General features: G+C 41.7%; 1 protein-coding gene across 1 annotated transcript in view; it reads left to right on the top strand.

The window, feature by feature from the left end:
- Window positions 1-18,308, top strand: part of dnajc17 (DnaJ (Hsp40) homolog, subfamily C, member 17) — a 165,243-nt gene that overhangs the window by 52,031 nt on the left and 94,904 nt on the right. Inside the window, exons 3-5 of the mRNA XM_072569323.1 lie at window positions 551-609; window positions 4,074-4,161; window positions 7,545-7,621. Coding sequence (XP_072425424.1) covers window positions 551-609; window positions 4,074-4,161; window positions 7,545-7,621 — 224 coding nt within the window. The remainder of the gene's footprint in view (window positions 1-550; window positions 610-4,073; window positions 4,162-7,544; window positions 7,622-18,308) is intronic.

Here is an 18,308-nt window from a genome sequence, read left to right as displayed (position 1 = left end):
TTATCAAATTAAGCAGGCTCGAGGTGTCAGGTGATGTACTCATGTTCCTAACTCCTATGTTCACACGTATGCTCAATATCAGTCATGTACAGATTTGATGGAGATGGCAGATTCTGTTCCTTGAACCAACTCTGGATTCCTAGCAACAATCCAACAGGTTTCACGCTCATTTTCAGTTGTTAGGTCAGATACCAGATTTCTTTAATCTAGTTTCCCAAGCTAACATTGGTAGGATGCAATTGCAGAAAATGGGTTGCTAGTACAGAACCATAAGTCCTCGGGTTTTGGTTTATGTTGGCATCTGCAGGAAAGACTCCTCATTTATTCCGTAACATCTCGTTATGTTCCTTGAGTTTGACCGATCATCCAGTTTAATTATGGCTGATCGAAATTCCATTGACCTTCCTTTGCTTTGTGATCATTAACATGTTTAGCAAATTCAGTAGCCGCAGTTTTGAAAATTTAATCAATCCTACATGCATTGCATTTTGTACTACAGTTAAAACTTGCTCTTCTTATATTCATTCTTTATATTTTCTGAATTTTGTAGTGGAATTGTTCCATCAGTTATCCCAGGCTCTGGAAGTTCTGACAGATGCAGCTGCAAAGGTAAGATTCTTAATTGCATATTCCTCACGTTATTGGAACACCTTCCTGACCTGATAACTTTCTGCAGTAACAATGCTGCTTCTGTACTACTTCACTATGCAATCAGATATTTTCTCTGATAGATTCAGTCTATCTTCAGTGACCATCACTTTTCTCCAGCTGTAACTAGATATTTTTTGAGCAGTTGTGGTAGGTTATTGTGGTTGAGGGAACGATCTTTTTGTTTCAAGTTGATAATTGATACTAAGGAGCTTTCCTAATTTAATTATCCCAAAACACTCCTAAGCCATATACAAACATAGGATCGATGTGTTGCAAAGCTCCAAATATGTTGTCCCATCAAACCTTCCCTGTGTAAATGTTCAATGAACTCTCGATGCTGCCCCGTTAGCCATTAAGAAATCAGGTCAGCTTTCGATAGATATAGTAAAAGTCCCTCTGTAACCAGAAATTTCAAACCAATCTCTCTTTGATATCGGGTAAACTGCTTACTATCCAGGAGAGTATTGGCACAGCACCAATGTGATGTGTTCACATTTGACATGTTGACCATCCAGTGACCTTTAAGTAAGCTTCCAATTTACAGTCTTTCCTCATATTCTTGTTGAATAGATGTCGAGGCAGATGGTTTCAATTTAGCATCCTGTAAATTGAGAGTTTGTTCTTAATTCTTCATGCTGCATTTTTCAAACATTATATTGCATCTTTCAAGGCTGTATGTACCACAATTGATGAATAAAATGGGCTATAATTTACACCAGACGTTGGTTACAAGAATAATATTTACGGTTGTTTGCCAGTTCTTTCCTAGTGGAGAAGCAACAAACTTAAAAAATGTTTTCAGCAGATATTTTGTTGCAAATTGGCATCAATATAAAGCTTGCGCTAATTTCCTCTTAACAGCTGCTCTCATTTTGTTTTCATTGATGTTTCTTCCCAAAACAGAAAGTACATCTTCACACAGAATGCCTAATTATCATTTATTGTGAGACTGAGTGCCAACTCCTGATTTAAGAAAAATGAGTCCTGTCATATGGGATTCAGATGTAGAATTGGAATTGATTTAGAGAACCTGTTTCTTCGCTGGGGTGTTAACCATTGTAGATTTTTATACTTCTGACTATTCGGTGAATAAATATGCGATGTGGTGTGGTGCTCATCTGTACAAACCAGAAGATCCCAAGTTTGATATCATCTTTGAACTAAGCTGAAACAAAACCAGAAATTGCTGGAGAAAGTCAGCAGATCTGGCAGCATCTGTAGAGAGAAAAGCAGGAGTTAACGGTTCAAGTCCCATCAGACTGTTCTTCAGAACTGAAGTTCTTGTCAGTACTGCTTTGCGCAATCTGGCGAGTTTGCCAATGATCACTCTGTCCATGCTCAAAAATATGAATAACACCAGGTTGAGGTGCTGTGTTCAAGTTGGTATCTGTGGAGCTGTACCCCATCACCTACAGATGGAAAGAGACAAAAAGAAGCTATATTTATGCTTTAACCCAACTAAACAGAGTTTAGTTTATCTCCCTTTGTTAAAGCCTATTCCATTGTTACATTATTGTATATTATGTAATTGATTTTGCTTTCCCATCCTGAAACTGATAACTGGAGTTCCAAACCAAACCATCTGGCATTCAGCACTGCAATGTCGGGTATGGTGCACACATGTTCTGATCCTGAAGGGTTGCCTTTTCCAACTGTAAACAATTGCTGCCATGCTGTCCATTCCCCAAGGTCTAACACCACAACAGGAGTTGCCACTTTCTCGCTTTTCTCCTAAACACCTTAATTGTAACCAGTCATCAACTGATTTCCTTTCTCACAGGACAGCCTGCTGTTCTGTTTTTTGCTGCTGCTGATTTATCTTCTTTCCAGTCTCAATGTTGAGCACTAGATGTATTCAAACCAGCCATAACAAACCCTGTGTACTGAATGCAAAAATATTGGTGTAGGTTTCTCAACTTAAGTCTTAATGGTAGCAGAATGCCATCAGAAATTTTTGTGCAGTGCGAAAGCAGAACTGAAGCCAAGACCATGAGCGTTACTTTCCTTGCTTTGTTCTTCTAATTCTTTAGAAGGGCAAATGAGGTGGAGACCCATGTTTGGCACTACCTCCACTGGCTTTTGGGACCCATGTAAAATTAGATCAAAGATGTTGGAAGTGTTCCATTGAATTGTGGGATGCCAGCAAAGGAGAATACTTCAGATGTAATTTATATAAATGATTTGGAAGAGAATATAGCAGGCATGGTTAGTAAGTTTGCAGACAACACCAAAATTGGTGGCATAGTAGACAGTGAAGAAGGTTAGAGTTGAAAAATGTGGTGCTGAAGAAGGTTATCTAAGATTACCAAGGGATCTTGACCAAAGAGTGAATGGTCTGAAAAATGGCAAATGGAGTTAAATCTGGATAAATGTAAGGTGCAACAAACAGGGGTAGGGCTTATATAATTAATGGTAGGGCCTTGAGCAGTGTTGTAGAACAGAGGGACCTAGGGGGCAGGTACACTATGCTTTGAAGTTTGCATCACATAAAGACAGGGTGGTTAAAAGGGCTTTTGGTACGCTTGCCTTCATTGCTCGGTCCTTTGTGTATAGGAGTTGGGAAGTCATGTTGAGGTTGTACAGGACGTTGGTGAGGCCTGTTCTGGAATACGGTGTCCAGTTGTGGTCACCCAGTTATAGGAAGGATATTATCATGCTGGAGAGGGTTCAGAAGAGATCTACCAGGATGTTGCTGGGTATGGAAGGCTTGAGTTATAAACAAAAGCTGGATAGGCTTGGACTTTTTTCACTGGAGTGTAGGAGGTTGAGAGGCGATGTTATAGAAGTTCATAAAATAATGAGGTATAGATATGGTTAATAGTATGATAGGGAATTTCAAGACTAGAAGGGGTAATTATTAAGAGGAGAGAGAGGGGCAAAGTTTATACACAGTTCGTGGAATGATCTTCCTAGGGAAGTGGTGGGTTTGGGTACAATTACAACTTTCAAAAGACATTTGGATAAGTACATGAAAGGTTTAGAGGGATATAGGCCAGCAGCAGACAGGTGGGACTAGATTAGTTTTTGGAATAATGTTCAGCATGGTCAGGTTGGACTGAACAGTCTGTTTCCATGCTGTACGACTCTGTGATATGAATGACCTATTATCAAAGTCAAACCGTTCAAGGTCAAAAATCACACAACACCAGGTTATAGTCCAACAGGTTTAATTGGAAGCACACTAGCTTTTGGAGCGCCGCTCCTTCATCAGGTAGTAGTGGAGCTCCACCTGACGAAGGAGTGGCGCTCCGAAAGATAGTGCTTCCAATTAAACCTGTTGGACTATAACCTGGTGTTGTGTGATTTTTAACTTTTGAACACCCCAGTCTAACACCGGCATCTCCAAATCAGGTCTAAGGTCACATCTCTTGTAGGTATCTGTGATGGGCAAATTAACACTCTCAATTTTCTTCCACTTCAAGGCAGCCTATGATAAAATCAGAAAAGCGAAAAAGCAGGCAGCAGAGAGGAACCAGAAACTCGACAGCAAGAGAAAGAAAGTAAAGCTTGGTATGTACAATTGGAAAAAGCAGTGCAAGTAGATTGAGGTGACAGATGAAGCACCAAAGGCTTGAACTGTCACAGCACTGGATAGTCTAGGGTGTGCTATCTTTCACCTGAATAAGACCATAAGATATAGGAGCACAGTTTAGGCCATTCAGTCCATCAAGTCTGCTCAGTCATGGCTGATATGTTTCTCAACCCCACTTTCCCACTTTCTCCCCCTAACCCTTGATCTCCTTAACACTCAAGAGCCTATCTATCTCAGTCTTAAATATACCTGGCCTCCACAGCCTTTTGTGGAAGTGAATTCTATAGATTCACCACTCTGGCTGAAGAAGTTTCTCCTTCTCTCCATTCTAAAATGTCTTCCTTTTACTCTAAGACTGTGTCCGCAGGTCCTCGCCTCTCCTACCAACGGAAACATCTTCCCAACATCTACACTGTCCAGGCCATAAGTCTTCTGTGTGTTGTATTTAGAGTCCCCCCTCATCCTTCTAAACTCCACTGAGTATAGATCCAGAGTCCTGAAACATTCCTCATATGTTAAGCTTTTCATTCCTGGAACCATTCTCATGAACCTCCTCTGAACATGCTCCAGGGCCAGTACATCCTTCCTGAGATATGGGGCCCAAAACTGCACACAATACGCCAAATGTCGTCTGACCAGAGCCTTATAAAGCCTCAGAAGTACATCCTGCTTTTATATTCACGTCCTCTCAAAATAAGTGCCATATTGCATTTGCCTTCCTAACTACGGACTCAACCTGCAAGTTTACCTTGAGAGAGTCCTGGAATAGGGCTCCCAAGTGTCTTTGCATTTCAGATTTCTGAATTTACTCCCAATTTATAAAATAGTCTATTCTTCCTACCACAGTGCATGACCTCGCACTTTCCCATATTGTACTCCATCTGCCACTGTTTGCCCACTCTCCTAACCTACTCAAATTGTTTTGCAGCCTCCCGCCACCTCAATGCTACCTATCCCCCTACCTATCTTTGTGCCATCTGTAAACTTAGTCAGAATATCCTCAGTGCCTCCATCTAGATTGTTAATGTATAAAGTGAAAAGTCTTGAGGGCCCAACTTAGAGTCTTGCGGAGCAACAGTTGTCACAGGCAACCATCCTGAGAAGGACCCTGTATTCGCCACTCTGCTCTCTGTCAGGCAACCAATTATCTATCCATGCTAGCACCTTGCTTGTAACACCATGGGCCCTTATCTCACTCAGTAGCCTCCTGTGCGGCACCTTGTCAAAGGCCAACTTGAAGTTCAAGTAGACAACTTCCATTGGCTCTCCTTGGTCTAACCTGCTCGCTATTTTCTCAAAGAATTCTGACAAATGTGTCAGGCATGACCTCCCCTTGATGAAACCATGTTGACGTTGAAATAACATCTCTATAACATCGAAGTGCTTAATAATGCACTCTCTGACACCATGATTGAAGTTTTCCTGTGGTTGACATTGAAGCCCTTGACACAGCAGAGCAGAAGGGACACACCTTTGTCTTATCAGTTTTATTGACTATCCATTTCTGAAATTAGATGTATAAAGTGGGCAAGTATTCCCTTGAAACTCTCAATGATCTACCTCGCAATCAGAATGACAAATATTCAACACTTTCATGAAGAATGATCATTGCTGTGTGATCAATGAATAGATGGTAAGATGCACCAAAGTTTGAAATATATTGTATTTTGCAGAGAGAAAAAAATATGATGCTTCAAACAGAGCATCGAAACTCATAATAAATACTAAAGACTATTTTCAGTCTTATTCTCCTTTGCCCTATAGTCTGTAGTGGATGTGCTTTGACACTTGTAATGGCCTTCATTCACTGTCTGTCAGGGTACAAGATATTGATTGATGTGAGCTGAAATCTGTATTGTTTCCTCTATATTTTTTTTCATTTTCCAACCAAGGATTGCTTTTTGAATTGGGGGTTATTACCTCTAGGGTGATTTAAAGGATTTGCTTCAATATCAGCACATTGTTTTCCTCATTGCAGACTGTTAATCACAGGAAAAATTGCAGGCAGCCACTTGTCACCATTCACCCCATTGTCAGTGACTTCTGTGGCCATCAATAAAATGTTATTGAATGACCATTTGAAACTGAAGGGACTCCTATCAACTGTCCACAGTCTGATTATTATTGTGGGATAATCATAAAACATGTTGAAGCTAAACTGACCCTTAACCTGTACCGCTATGATCTGAATTTGGTTACTCAATTCGCTCGTATTGGTTGACTTTGAATTCTAGCCATGTTCCTATTAAGTGTTGCCAGACTCTGCCACACAGATTAAATGGTTAATCATTTTGGCACCCCTCTTTTTATTTACTTTTCTGTGTGGCACTTTGACTGACTGCCACTTGGAGTTTTCTGATGCCAGGGCTAACACATTTGAGTCTGAAATAGACAAAAATTAGCCAAACTTTCCCCTGAGTGTTGCTAGTAAGAACCCAGTGTGAAATACTTTTACTTTCAGTGTGTCAATAAAAACCCTTGCTCCTTCAATTTTCGAGATAATCCTGTTCAAAGGTCACAGGACGCTTGGACCATATTTGCACCATTAGAGGCAGGTGGCTTGAGTGGGGAGATGTCCTAAGTTGGCCAATTCATCTCCATGAAACTGGACTTCACGTGTACACTTTATTCTCTCAAGTTGGGCCTTCTGCCTCTGGCGAAGGTTTGGAAGTGACTGTTCCTTGGTGAGTGCCTCATGCTCCTCTGTGCCATCTCCATGCTATCCAGTGCAGCCATGCCACCTCCATAGATACTCACTCTGAAACCACATGGAAGTAAAATAAAATCCTGCCAATGTTTTGAAATACCTCCATAATCAGTCTGTCTCAATGAAATTCAACCTATGGTGCAGAGATAGAGAAGCCTCTCTCTCAATGCCATTTTCTAAGGTTGGGGTAAAGCTTTGCTCATTAAGTTAAAAATCACACACCAGGTTATAGTCCAAAAAGTTTTATTTGGAAGCATAAACTTTCAAAGCGCTGCTCCTTCAGGTGGTTGTTATTTTGAAAGCCAGTGTTCCAAATAAACCTGCTGTATTATAACCTGGTGTTGTGTGATTTTTGACTTTGTATACCCCAGTCTAACACCAGCACTTCCAACTCTTTAATTAATTGTGCCTACTTGACCATGTCTAATGCTAGTAATAGGCAGGGTCAATGAATAGGTTTCTTTTTATGGAACAAACATTTTTTTATCTCGAGGACTACAAAACATTAACTGAAGTCTGTAAAGAGTTGAAACTCAGCATGCCACCTCCATGCTATCCAGCTGAAACTCAACATGCAAAAAATTCCTAATTTTTGGTATTGGTAGGTTATTATGTCTGAACTTAATTACAGGTAAAACTGTTGTTCAATTTTAGACTTAGAGGCCCGTGAAAGAGAAGCCCAGCTCAATGAAGAAGAGGAAATTAAGATTGCAAAGAATTTAGATGAAGTGGTAAGTGCAACATCATGTTCAGATCTCTGTAAAGTATTAAATGCAGGTGAGTTAGGCTTCTGCCAAAGGTAAAGTTCATGCACAAAAATAACCATTTTTGTCGAGGTACTCAAAGACTGCCATCCAATGAAATCGTATAGCAATATAAGCACAACAGTTCGATAACATTTGATTCACTGATGCTGATTCCTATTAAATTGAAATTAGTATAATCAATGATAATCTGAGGATCAATCTTTCAGCAGTTGGTCTAAGAACAATGCAATCTATCTTTAAAACTCCAGGAAAGCCAGTATGTTTACATGTGAAGTACCCAGTCATTATTTTTAAAGAAGAAATTAAACTGGTTATGAGAAGTTCAAATACAGGAATTTTACTTGAGTATTTGTTTTATCTATATGCATGTTTACTGCAGTTTCATCCACATGGGTTTTGACTGCAGAGTGGGATGGTGTAATAGGGACTAAGTGGAGAGAATACAGTCAGTGAACAGGTCTAACTTTAAAGAGTGAAATATTGTCCACTATTTCCTGCCTCAGGCGACTCTGTGTGGAGTTTGCACATTCTCCCCGTATCTGCGTGGGTTTCCTCCGGGTACTCCAGTTTCCTCCCACAGTCCAAAAATGTGCAGGTTAGGTGAATTGGCTGTGCTAAATTGCCCGTAGTGTTAGGTGAAGGGGTAATTGGGTAAATGTAGGGGAATGGGTCTGGGTGGGTTGCGCTTCGGTGGGTCGGTGTGGGCTTGTTGGGCCGAAGGGCCTGTTTCCACACTGTAAGTAATCTAATCTGTAAGACTCTAGGTCCTGGTTGGATTTATTTAGTGGTAGTGTGAAGTGTAAGATCAGATATTGAAGTACAATGATGATTGAGGTTTCTGTGAAGTTCGTGATGTAGGACGCTAGCAAGATCATTGTGCAGTAAATTAGCTGGGGTGATAATGGGGATAAGGATGATGAGGAATATCATTAAGCTGTAGCTACAGTGATGTTATTGGATGATATTGAAGTGCAGGTGAAATATATTATGGAGTCTCAATGGTGAGGTTGAATTGGCATTAGGTCAAAACAAGGTCAGTTAAGATGTTGAATGTGATGGAGACAAGAAAGGTTTAGGATCATTGAGGGGAAATGAGTAAATGAGATAGAAATCCACAATAGGGTTTCTCTATTGCCTCTAGCTAATTGGCATCAGGGAATAGGCCTAAATAGGTAATTGGCAAGAAATGATGATAGTACCACAGGGATCGTTTGGGACCTCAACTATTTATAATCTGTATCAATAACTTGACCATATGTATAGTTGCTCACTTTGATGATATAAAAATAGGTACACAAATACATCCTTCAAAGGATGTATGGAGTCTACAAAGAAATATGGATTGGTTAATTGACTGTGCAAATATTTGGCACATTAAATATTATGTTGTAAGATATGAACTTGTCCACTATGCAAGGAAGAAAATAAAAGCAGCGTTTTATTTTAATGGAGAGATATCTGCAGAATACTCTGGTACAGAGGGATATGGGTGTCCTTACACTTGGCTGTCAAAACAAAATGTATACAACTTCAGCCGATGAGTAGAAAAGCAATTGTCATTTAGTGCAAGCGCTGTACAGAGCAGTGTTGAGACCATGTCTGGTGTTTTGATCTTTCTTCATAAAAGATATGAATATGTTAGAAGCAGTTCAGAATGTGTTCACCCAACTGATACTTGCTTATGCTTGTCTTACGTGGAAGGGATGAGGATGCCTGTGAGGATCCTTATGATCTAGCTCTGAGGAAAAGTCATTGGACCCAAAACATTAACTCTGAATTCTCTCCTTAGATGCTGCTAGACCTGCTAAGCTTTTCTATCAATTTCTGTTTTTGTCCTTGTGAGGATACTGACCTAATGAGAAAAAAATGGACTTTGTTTGGCCTGTGTCAATTGGAGTTTAGAAAAATAAGTAGTAATCTTTCCGAAACATCTTGCATCCTGTGGAGAGTTGACAGGGCAGATGCTAAAAGGACGTTTCCCCTTATGAGGGAGACTAGAATAGGGGCATAGTTTAAAAATAAGAGGTCTCCCATTTAAGATTGCAGTGAGGAGAATGAAAATAAAACAAAGAGCTGTGGATTTTGGAAAGTCAAAACAAAGACAGAAGTTGTCAGAGAAACTCCAGCAGGTCTGTCAGGATCAGTGTAGAGAAAGCAGAGAGAATGTTTCAAGGCCCCGTGTCCCTTCAGAAGTGAGGAGAGCCATTTTTCAGTGAGGGTCACTCTTCCCGAGAGTGTGGTGGAAGTGGATAGTCATTGATACTTAAGGCAGAGGTAGCTGGATTCTTGACTAACAAGGGAGTCAAAGGATAGCGTAGACAGGCAGGCATAGGGTGTTGAGGCCGCAATCAAATCAAGCGTGAAAGGTGGAGTAGATCAACTCCTGCTTCTATTTCATATGTGGTACCTCTCTGAGGTGAGGATAGAGTCCTATAGCACGGAGACAGGCACTTTGGCCCAAACTAGTCTATGCTGTTGGATTTTGACACAGAACTTGCCAAATTCTGGCATCAGTATGGTGATTCAGTGGTTAGCACTGCTGCCACACAGCGCGAGAGACCTGAGTTTGATTCCAGCCTCGGAGTTTGCACATTCTCCCCATGTCTGCATGGGTTTCCTCTGGGTGCTCCGGTTTCCTCCCACAGCCCAAAGATGTGTAGGTTAGGTGGATTAGCCATGGAAAATGCAAGGTTACAGGGATAGGATAGGGGTTGGGTCTGGATAGGATGCTGTTCAGAGGGGCGGTGTTGGCCCAATAGGCCAGATGGCCTGCTTCCACACTGTAGGAATTCTGTGCTTAAGTGGGGCTTTGGTTCCAGTTGCATTAAGGCATTGGGATATCAGTGGAAGAACACTACTGGATTCTAGTTTGATATCAAAGGACCCCCACTGGCAAGTGTACACACAGGAGCAAAAGCTGTGGACAGAATCTGGTTGGGTTACATTATTAGCTCTTCTACCATTGAATAGCTTGCCAATGCCAGCTCCCCTATTCTCTGTGTGAAGAATGTGAACTTGGATAAGGTATTGTAAGGTGTCGGAGTAGGAACAAGCCAAATAGTCCATTGTCTGCTCTGCTGTTTAATGAGGTTGTGGCTGTCCTGACAATGCTTAACTCCTCTTTCCTGCTTTATCTCTATCACCTTGATTCCCTTAATAATTAGGACCTCATTTTAGTCCTGTTATTGGCATTGATTACAATGTCATGGGAATTGTTCTAGGGATTGCTACACTACTGAGTGTGGGAGATCCCTCAAAAGGTGCTGAATATTGGGTATTATTTTGGCAAGAATGTTATGTTTCAGTTGTTCAGGAAATTGATTAGACCACAATTCCAATAGTGGGTGCAGCTTTGGTCTCCTTTATTCAAGGAATGATGTAAATGATTTGAAGGCTGTTCAGAGGAGGTTTGCTAGATTAACACCTGGACATGTGGGTTCAGTGCCACGGAAAGATTGAACATGCTAGGCTAGTTTTCACTGTGAATTGAAAGAGTGAGGGGTGCCTTGATTGAAGTGAACAAGTTCCTGAACAGTCTTGACAAGGTAGATGTGGAAGCAATGTTCTCTCTTGTGGCAGAGCACAGAACTCTGGGGGCACATTTGTAAAATTAGAAGTTCCCCTTTCAGTACAGCAGTGAGAGAAAATTCTTTCTCTGAGGGTTGTGTGATATTAGAACATTCTGCCTTTGTCGATGCAATATTGTCAGGAAGATAAATCAAAGGTTATCAGATATAGATTAGATTACTTAGTGTGGAAACAGGCCCTTTGGCCCAACAAGTCCACACCGACCCGCTGAAGCGCAGTCTACCCGGAACCATTCCCCTATATTTACCCCTGCCCCTAACACTATGGGCAATTTAGCATGGCCAATTCACCTAATCTGCACATTTTTGGACTGTGGGAGGCAACCGGAGCACCCAGAGGAAACCCACGCAGACACGGGGAGAATGTGCAAACTCCACACAGTCAGTCGCCTGAAGCAGGAATTGAACCCGGGTCTCTGGCGCTGTGAGGCAGCAGTGCTAACCACCGTGCCGCCCACTTTCTAAAAAAAATTTCAATCGAATCCCCCAGTCACCTTTCAATACCCCGTAAGTATAGGCCCAGAACCATCAAACGATCATATGTTAAACTTTTCATATAGATGGGAATGTGAAATTTGAAAGAAAAACAGATAAACTGTGAGTTTATGGAATGGGAGGACTTTAATGGTCTACATTTGTTCCTTATTCATCTGAATGATATTGAGAAGATTACCACTTGGTCTGATATGAGGTCTTCTTAACATGTTTAATCTGTGTCTGTGAAATACTTCTTGGTATTGTAGAGTGTTCATAAACAAAGTTGAAGGGTAGGTAAACTTCAAGGGTGAGGACTTTGGACGGAGAATACCTGTCACCATGTGGTTTACTTTAGCAAAATCCAGCAGACAGGCTGGTTGTTTAAAAACAATTAAAATCAGAATGAAGTTGCTAGTTCTGTAGCGGTAACAGACAATGCTGAAAGTGCATAGCCCAACTGCAACAGTGTCTCAACGTGGGGTCTTGGAACTTCACCTTGACTTCTTCAAGTCAGTCAGCAGCTGAAACATATACCCAAGAAAGAAAAATGTAATTGCCTTTTAGTGAAGGATAGAATTGTCTGCGTTCCTACCAGATTGTTTTTATTATACTGGCGTTAGAGCTGAATTGGATCTTGCATGGGATCCCTTTACATATCGAGCTGCTCATACAAGAAGCTGATGTTTTGAATCATGTTTCATCCATATGTATTACAGTGGTTAAACACAAAAACTGGGGATAATTGGCTTACACTTGTAACTTAGGCCTACAGTTCCCTTACTCAAACATCAGGAACAATGAGTGAAATAATTCATAACAATGCAGGTCTTCAATTATCCTCAATTTTAGTTTGAAAGAAATGGGGAAGAATTCTTGAGAAATCAATGTGAAAATGCTTAACTACAAGAGAGCTAATTTCAGGTGAGTTAAAAAGAAATATGGTCCATTCTGATTGGAGACACTTACCAACAGAGTTCTTTCAATGATGAAACATAAAACAAAGCGTTTCACATAAAGTAGATAAAGGGAGTGTGTAATAAGGATCATAATCCATTACAGTAAAGAGCCAAGCTGATTACAAAAATGCAGAGCAAACACTTGAGTTAGACAGTGTATCAGACTAAGTTAACAGGTAATGTGAAAGGGAACCCCAAATGTATTAAACAGAATAGTGCCGGATATGGAAATTTTGAGTTATAAAAGAAAAGGATGGGACTTTTCCCACTGGTTGAGAGGTAACTTTATAGAAGTTTATAAAATATTGATGGGTATAGATAGAGATAGTGGCAGCTGTCTTTTCCCTAGGATGTGGGATTTCAAGAGTAGGGGGCATTCTTTTTTTAGGTGAGAGGAGAGAGATTTTAAAAAGACATTAGGAAGTGGTGGATGTGGGTATAATTACAACGTTTAAAAGACGTTTGAGTTAGTACATGAATAGGAAATGTTTGGAAAAAATGGGCCAGGAGCAGGCAGGTGGGACTAGTTTAGTTTGGGATTATGTTTGGCATAGACTGGTTGCACCAAAGGGTCTGTTTCTGTGCTTTTTGACTCTATATAAATATTAAACAAGTAGTCACAAGGAAGGGTTTGGCCTATTAAAGATCAAAAACAACAATTTCTTGGACTGCAGGCATGGGAAAGCTCCTAAATGTGTGCTTAGTAACTGTTGGCACCAGAGGAGAGAATGCTGCCAAAAACACATTTAAAGAGGGAAAAAAAAAGAGATGGAATTTAAAACAGATGAAGAGGTACATTGGCAATGCTGAAAGCAGTAAAATCATTTGGTCATTATAGAATGCATTGTAGTTTGCTAGGGAAAATGTGGGTGCAAATTGTGAGCTTCAAAATCTCCTTAGTGCGAGAATACCAGGATTACAGATGTTACACCCATGTCCCTAAAAAGGAGAGCGTGCTAAATCCAGCAAAGGCAAGTCAAATGTTAGTATTGAGAGCAAAGTTAATTGCCTGTGGGAAATTTATGGGCCTATAAATGAAAGCCAGCATGAGATTTATGAAACCAAATCACGTTTGACTAATTTTATTGAATGTTTGAATACAGTAACAGCAAATATTGATGGTAGCCAAGTTAATATGAGTAGATGTTCAAAAGGTATTTCGTTAAATACAACAGAACAGACTTTGGTGAATTGAAACCCCGTGGGATGAACTGATCATTAGTTGGATGTACATTTGAATTAATCAAAATTAATTACAGTGAAGTACTAGAAATGGTTATATAGGTTAAATGTTTTGTTAAAGGTATGTTCCAGATAATTACTTCAAACGAAATAGTGAGAATAGAACAAGGGGACGTCAAATCTGTCAAATGCAAATGTAAGGCAGGGACCAAATACCTCCCTTTCTCACAAAATGGTCAGTACAGGGAATAGACTCCCAGGAACAAAGAAAAACTTTGGAATCGGTCATGAAGATGTTACGTACTATCCTGGAGGAAGGAGAACAATAGACTCTCTGGATGGATGAACTAATGGTTATCCTCTCACACAGTCTTTTAAAGAGTTTGGTTAAAATGGCTATGATTTTTGTCAGAACTAATATTGTTGAGCCCTCATCCTACTCTGTTGTTCCTGTGTGGGGTTTTGCATGTTGCACAAGCCATCTTTATCTGAGTTAGCACCAGACAAATAGGAACTGGCTAAACAGCACTGTACCTTTTCATTTCCAGTATCTCCTGGATTGAAAAGCAACCCTTTTTTCTTCCGATGGACAATTTGTTAACGTTTGTTTGAACAGGAATCCAACCTCCCCTCTAATGGCCCCACCTCGTGCATCCAACAAACCCCTTCCTCCTGGACACACACTCCTGGTGTCCCACCCTCCCTCAACATCTTCAACTCAAACTGTCCCCACAACATCAATCGCTTGGATATTTTACTCCAACCTCTCCCCAATAGAGCATGCAGCCAATTGCACCCTTTGCTCCAACCACAACCTCACTATTAAACCCACCAATAAAGGGAAGTGCGGTAGTAGTATTGCAAACTGACCTCAACATCACTGAAGCCAGACGTCAACTCTGACCCCTCCTCCTAACGTCCCCTCGATCATGACCTTACTCTGATCACCAAACCATCATCTCCCAGAGCATCAACAACCTCATGACTTTGGGAGATCGCCGATCTACAGCCTCCAACCTGTTAGAAATGGGCATTGTGGGGTTGGGGAACTATCTCCTACCCAAAAGCCATAAACCTGACTGCCCGGTTGACCCATTGCCTCTGCCTGCTCCTGCCCCATTGAGCTCACGCACTCCTACCTTGACTCCAAGCTTTCTCTTTTTGGTCAGGAACTCCCTACCTACGTTCGTGACGCAACCCATATCTTCTACCTCTTCGAAAACTGTCAATTCCCTGTCCACCAACATCTCACCTTTACCATGGATGTACAGGCCTTTTGCAACTGCATCCCCCACACAGAGGGCCTAAAATCCCTCCACTTCCTTTCCCATAGGCCCAACTAGTTTTCCTCCACTGACACTTTTATTCACTTGGCAGAACTGCCCCTCATTCTCAACAATTCTTCTTTTGATTTTTCCCACTTCCTACAAACTGGAGCTGTGCAGGCCTCTTTGTAGGATTTGTGAAACAATCCCTCTGCCACAACTACACAGGCATCATCTCTCAGCTCTTCCTCTACTACATTGATGACTGCATCAGTGCTGCCTTGTGCGCCTGTGAAGTGTTTGAGCAATTCATCAACTTTGCCAACAACTTCCACCCCACCCTTAAATTGACCTGGACCATTTCTGACACCTCCCTTCCCTTTTGGATCTCTCTGTCTCTATCTCTGGAAAGCGATTCGTTACTGATGTCCATTTCAAACCCACTGACTCCCACAACTGCCTCAACTACACCTCCTTGCACCACCCTGCTGCAAAAATGCTATGCCATACTCTGAATTCCTCTACCTCTGCCGCATCTGCTCACTGGATGAGGCAATCCATTTCAGGGCATCCCAGATATTCTCCTATTTTAGGGAGTGTAGTTTTCCCTCCTCAGTAATTAAGGATGCCCTCAACTGCATCTCTTCCATTTCCCACACTTCTGCCCTCAAACTTCCTCACCCCAACAACAATAAGGATAGAGTCCCCTCAGTCCTCATGTAATACCTCGCCAAACTCCGAACTCAACGCATCATCCTTCGACATTTCTGCCACCTACAGTCAGACTCTACCACCAAAACAATATTTCCTTCCCCACCCATGTCCACATTCCGCAAGGACCATTCACTCCACAACTTCCTCGTCAACTCTATACTCCCCACCAATGTCTTCACACCCGGCACCTTTCCCTGCCATCGCAAGAGGTGCAACACCTGCCCCGACGCCTCCCATTTCACCTCCATCCAAGGCCCTAAATAATACTTCCAGCTCCAACAGAGATTCACCTGCACTTCATCCAACCTCATCTATTGCATCCTTCAACCCCGATGTGGTCTCCTCTGTATTGGAGAGACCAAATGCAAACTCTGGGACCACTTCGCAGAGCATCTGCGCTCTGCACGCATTAACCAACCTGACCTTCCGCTTATCATCCATTTTAATTCCCCTTCCCACTCCCCCAGTGACATGGCCATCCTCAGCGACCTCAACTGTCAGAGTGAGGCCAAGTGGAAACTGGAGGAATCGCACCTGATATTTTGCCTGAGGAGTTTATAGCCCAATGGCCTCCAGTATTGAATTCACCAGCTTCAAAATCTCTCCGCCCCAGCCTTATCCATTGTTCAGCCCTCTCCCTCTTCCTCTCCTCCCTGACCTGTTCTAACCTGACAATCTTTCTACTCACCTATCCACTTCAACCCCTCCCACTGACCAATCACAATAACCCCCTATCTGCGTCCGTCCATCTGTCGGGTGCTGTCTGACCTGCTGTGCTTTTCCAGCTTCACATCTGTTAATTTCAATTGTAGGCCGTGCTCAGGTTCCAGGCAACATTTTGAAAGTCAATACATTGCCATACATACATTGCTATTACAAAGCTTTACTATGCTCTACACAAAGTGTAACTAAGTGTGTATTGTACACTCTCTATGGTCTGGAGTTCCCCAAGCACATCGTAATCAATAATGTGGTTTTCATTGAAACCCTACAGTGTGCAAACAGGCCCTTCAACCCACCCTTCAAAGAGTAGCCCACCCAGACCCACTCCCTCACCCTATTACTCTACATTTACCCTGACTAATGTACCTAACCTCCACATCCCTGAACGTGATGAGCAATTGAGCATGGCCAATTCACCTAACCTGCACATCTTTAGACTGTTTACTGTGGGAGGAAACCAGAGCACCCGAAGGAAACCCACGGAGACAAGGGGAGAATATGCAAACTCCACAGAGAAAGTTGTCTGAGGTTGGAATCGAACCGAGTCCCTGGTGCTGTGAGGCAACAGTGCTAACCACCGAGCCACCATGCCACCAGTTTTAAAGTGCCTCTTAGTTCTGTGAGCTATCAGTAGTGGCTATCAATTTAAATACTGTGAAATGTCTGTAAAACAAAGATGAAGTGTTGGGGGAGGGGGGGGGGGAGCTGCTGTTGGGGGCTGTTGATGGTGCCAAGTGATCTTTTCCACTCGCCTGAACACCGTTCCAAGAGTTAGCATGATGAGCACTGAGGAATTGCCTTTGTCGACTGTACATCATGTCAGTTTTGAAGCCTTCTGATTAGGAGACAACAAGTAATGGCTGTGTTTAGCGTTGGTTTCCCCAGGGCTGGGCACTGTGAACAAACTAGAGAAGAATCATGGAAGCATTAAAAATAGTCAAAGATAGGCGGAAAAATTTTTTGTTGGTCAAAGATCAGTGGTCAGTTTATAGAAAAAGGTTTGTTTTCTAGTTAATGAAGGAAGGTGGTGCACAATGAGGATGGATTTTTGAGTTATTAACAATAGGAATGTGGGGGTGAGATGGTAAGAGATGGAGTCATGTGATTCAGCCTCCAAGAAAGCATCCAAGTGGATCTGGTGAACCTAATGCTGCGATCAAGTGAAACTGGAGCCTTTCACAAATGCAAATGTTTTAAGCAGTGTAAACTCTAATTACAGGTCAGGCGATGCATACAACATATACAGGAAGGTTGTAACTAATAAAATATGTTGCTGGAACACCATGTCAAATAAAATTAAGTTTATTTTTGTTTAAAACAAAATACTAACTTCAGGCTGTTCTCCCATTGTGTAACCCCAGATTAAATGTGATGATGCCAAAAAATAAATTGGCAGATGCTAGTGTGCTGGGTTTCAAGCACAAGGGAGAGAAATGCTCTTTTGCTTCTGCAAAAACCAGTAAATGACTTTCGTTCTTGGTAAATTTGATTCTGGAGAAAAAAAAATTATTGCAAGTTCTGTCAATTAACCTTGAGCGCTGCAAAGTACATTTGAGTCCAGGTGTTGAGAGGTAAGACATCCGTTTCTGGAGATACAAGGTAGATTTGCTGCGATGTCATGGCTATGAAACGTGATAGGCGTGCATTCAGCTGTGGTCATCAGGAATAGCCCATATCCTTGGCATTTTCTATAACCATGCTGTTGCAGCTCATCTTTCACCTCTTTACAGCTGTCAACGTGGTTGAT

This window comes from Chiloscyllium punctatum, chromosome 4 (assembly GCF_047496795.1).
Source record: "Chiloscyllium punctatum isolate Juve2018m chromosome 4, sChiPun1.3, whole genome shotgun sequence".
NCBI lineage: Eukaryota > Metazoa > Chordata > Chondrichthyes > Orectolobiformes > Hemiscylliidae > Chiloscyllium > Chiloscyllium punctatum.
Note: the sequence above shows the minus strand (reverse complement) of the source record. Positions and strands in the feature narration are given on the sequence as shown.